The sequence below is a fragment of the Nicotiana sylvestris genome, chromosome 8 (genome assembly GCF_000393655.2).
Source record: "Nicotiana sylvestris chromosome 8, ASM39365v2, whole genome shotgun sequence".
NCBI lineage: Eukaryota > Viridiplantae > Streptophyta > Magnoliopsida > Solanales > Solanaceae > Nicotiana > Nicotiana sylvestris.
The window spans coordinates 45,647,977-45,652,090 of NC_091064.1; the positions used below are offsets into that span (position 1 = coordinate 45,647,977).

At 39.5% G+C, this 4,114-nt stretch overlaps 1 protein-coding gene across 1 annotated transcript; it reads left to right on the forward strand.

The window, feature by feature from the left end:
* The first annotated feature begins 1,061 nt into the window (after positions 1-1,061).
* Positions 1,062-1,472, forward strand: LOC104226449 (uncharacterized). The gene has a single exon (XM_009778464.2). The coding sequence runs from the start codon at positions 1,062-1,064 to the stop codon at positions 1,470-1,472; it is 411 nt and encodes a 136-aa protein (XP_009776766.1).
* The last annotated feature ends 2,642 nt before the right edge of the window (positions 1,473-4,114 follow it).

Genomic DNA, 4,114 nt, shown 5'->3' on the forward strand with positions numbered 1-4,114 from the left:
TTGAAAATACTTTATTTGAATGAATCTGTTTCGGAAGAGCGGCATCCGTGACAGTCAATCATGTTAAAATAGCACGGGCTAGCCAGTTTTAGGATTGATCATTCAAAAATAGCTAGTGTTTGTAAAGTTATTGAAAAATAGCCACTATATTACTGCAACATGGACCGGTCCATCATAATATACTGGAGATTGGTGCACATATTTTTGAACTCCCAGCATATTATGCTGGAACTCCAACACACGGAAAGTTCCAGCATAATATACTGGAGATTGGAGCAACTGTGTATGAACTTCCAACATATTATACTGGACCGGTATATTATACTGGAACTCCAGTATATTATGCTACTTATACTGGAACTCCATTATAATATGTTGGAGTTCAAATATACTTATGCTGGAACTCCATTATAATATGCTGGAGTTTCAGTATATTTATGCTGGAACTTCAGTATATTATGCTGGAGTATTTTCCGAATTTTGAACAGTGTTGTCGTTCAGATTTATCTTTACATGAAAAGTGGTTAAATTTCGATTACTTTTAAAACTGTGGCTATCCCACGTGTTAATATTGCTATTTTGGAATTTCTCCCGTCAATCATGCCCACTATATGTGTATTGGCAAGGGCCCGGTTGCACACTCTCATATTAGTTTGGCTTACAAAGTGCCAAATGTCATTAATTGACTCACGAACCTCAATCTTCAATGGTCAGAGCTTACGTGAAATTATAAAATTTTGCTAGTCATAGTAATGACCAAATTAATATACAGTACCATTAGTTTACATGTTTCTTTTTCACTAGTGAATGAGTGGAATTGTCACCCAATGAAGATTGCCACTTTGTAAATCCACACCAACCTCCCTTGATTTGATATTCAACCCATCATCAAATTTTTGGAGAGTTTTTAACAAAACCATCCAAGAAAAATGACACCTCACCCTGAAAATATGACACTAGCTAAAACTGACCATTAACCCTGAATTATTTAATCATGTGGTATCTCCAACTTATTAGTTACTAATAATAATCTTCTAGGAGGGGGGAAAAGAAAGAAAAGAATGGGAAGTAAAGTTTCTCCAAGAAAGTTGCATTATGATGTTAGTATGTCAAAGAGAACAAGAAAGCCATTGAATCTGAATGCAATTAGTGATAAAAAACCTCAGCAGTCTGAAGAGTTGATTGGTTCAGTGGAGAAAAAACAAGCTCCAAGTGAAGAAGAAAGGAAATATGAGAGGAAGAGTTTGAAACAGCTGATTGAAGTAAGAAGCATTTCGCTAAGGCAACATTTTATAGAGGAAGAAAAGCAACTACAAGTGATGGTAAAACAGCAGCCAGAAGAGAGCATGGTAAATGGACTGAAGTTGAAGAAAATTGTGAGATGTTATACCAATGTTTTAAGTCATATGATTAAGAGAAAGAAGACTGCTGGTTACAGAATGAAAATGCAGGTCCACAAGTCCAAATCTTGAGCTTATACAGAGGAATTAAGTTTTTTTCGTTTTCTTCATTGGGATCTAAAAACTCCCAACAGGAAGAGTGGGGTAGGGGAAGAAGATTAGAACTATATGATTATGTATATGTGCACTTCTTTTTGACAAAATTATTATTATTTGCATTCACGAGAGGTAGCAACAACAACATACATCACAAATTATCCTTAAACTGTGTAGTCTGTCCAATATCAAGTAATTAACTATAGATGAGCAAAAAGCTTGAGGTGCAACTCATACATAATCATAGCAATTCATAATCCCCTTACGAATGCTAGTACAACTCAACGACTGGACTACTAATAAGCAAAAGAAGCTCAAAAAGGCACCCACGGATAATTTAATTAAAAGCAATGAAAAGAAAGTGGACTCCAAATAATCCACCAGTTACAAATTAGACTTCAACTTTCCAATAAATATATAACCAGAGATCTAGAATTTTAAGCTTATGGATTCCTATAATAATAGTAAGTTAATCGATATGATAATTGGACCAACGAACTGGGTTCAAGTTAAATATTCTTATACTTTTAATGAATTTTTTAGTACAAACACAAGGTCTAAACAAAAGTTACTGGGTTCACGGGAACCCGTAGCCTTTGCTCTAGATCCGCCCTTGTAGATAACAACTATAATATACCTGGAGTTTCAAATAGGCATGGATATCTGCTCCGCATCTCCCGCTCGATCTCCCAGGTAGCCTCCTCGACTGGCTGGCCTCTCTACTGCACCTTCACTGAAGCTATGTTCTTTGACCTCAAGTTTCGAACCTGCCGATCCAAAATGGCCACAGGCTCCACATCATAACTCAAATCATCATCCAATTAAACCTTGTTGAAATTCAAAACATGAGACGGATCGCCGACATATTTCCAGAGCATGAAAACATAAAACACTGGATGAACACTCGATACACTAGGTGGAAATGCAAGCTTATAAGCCATCTCTCCAATCCTCTCAAGCACCTCAAACGGGCCAATGTATCGAGGGCTCAACTTGCCCTTCTTCCCGATCCTCATAACACCCTTCATGGGTGAAACTCTGAGTAGTACCTTCTCCTCCACCATGTAAGCAACATCATGAAGCTTTCGATCAACGTAGCTCTTCTGTCTTTGCAAAGCCAATCCTAAATCAACTTAACCTCGTCCAAAGCATCCTGAACCAAGTCAGTATCTAATAGCCTAGCCTCACCTAGCTCAAACCAACCCACAAGAGACCGACACTATCTCCAATACAAAGCCTTATATGGAGCCATCTGAATGCTCAATTGGTAGCTGTTGGTGTAGGCAAACTCTGCAAGCGGCAGAAACGGATCCTAAGAACCCCCGAAATCTATGACGCAAGCGTGTAGCATATCCTCCAACATTTGAATAGTGCGCTCGGACTATCTGTTCGTCTAAGGGTGGAATGATGTACTCAACTTAACCCGTGTGCCTAACTCTTGCTGCACTGCTCTCCAAAACTACAATGTAAACTGCGTTCCCTAATCTGAAATGATGGACACTGGCACACCGTGAAGGCAAACAATCTCGGAGATGTAGATCTCATCCAACTACTCCGAATAATAAGTAGTCCCAACTAGAATGAAATGTGCGGACTTGGTCAACAGATCCATAATCACCCAACTAACATCAAACTTCCTCGAAGTCCGTGGGAGCCCAACTATAAAATCCATGGTGATACACTCCCATTTCCACTTCGGAATCTCAAGCCTCTGAAGCAATCCGCCAGGTCTCTGATGCTCGTAGTTTACCTGCTGACAATTTAGGCACCAAGCTACAAACCCCACTATATCCTTCATCCTCCTCCTCCACCAATAGTGCTACCTCAAGCCTGATACATCTTTGCGGCATACGGATGAATAGAATACCGTGAACTGTGGGTCTCCTCAAGAATCAACTCATGTAGCCCGTCTACATTGGGCACACAAATCTGACCCTGCATCCTCAACACTCCATCATCCCCAATAGTAACCTCCTTTGCATCACCTTGCTGGACTGTGTCCTTAAGGATAAGAAAATAGGGATCATCATACTAACGCTCTCTGATGCGATCATATAAGGAAGAACGAGAAACCACACAAGCTAGAACTCAACTAGGCTTCAAAATATCTAATCTCACGAGCTGATTGGCCAACGCCTGAACATCTGATGCGAGCTGTCTCTCACCCACCGCAATAAATGCAAGGCTTCCTATACTCTCCAACTTTCTACTCGAGGCATCGTCCACTATATTGTCCTTACCAAGATGATATAGAATGGTGATATCATATTCTTTTTGTAGCTCCAACCATCTTTGCTGCCTCAAATTTAGATCCTTTTGTTTGAACAAGTACTGGAGACTTTGATGATATGTAAATACTTCACAAGACACACCATAGAGGTAGTTCCTTCAAATGTTCAATGCATGAACGATGGTTTCCAACTCCTAATCATGAATATGGTAGTTCTTCTCATAAGGCTTTAACTGGCGTGAAGAATAAGCAATCACTTTGCCCTCCTGCATCAAGACACACACAATACCAGTCCGAGAAGCATCACAATACACTGTATAAGAGCCTGACACTGAAGGAAAACTAGAACTGAAGTTGTGGTCAAGGTAGTCTTGAACTTCTAAAAGCT

Excerpts from the sequence above, each read along its gene's own strand:
- LOC104226449 (XM_009778464.2), top strand. The coding sequence starts at position 1,062 with ATGGGAAGTAAAGTTTCTCCAAGAAAGTTGCATTATGATGTTAGTATG.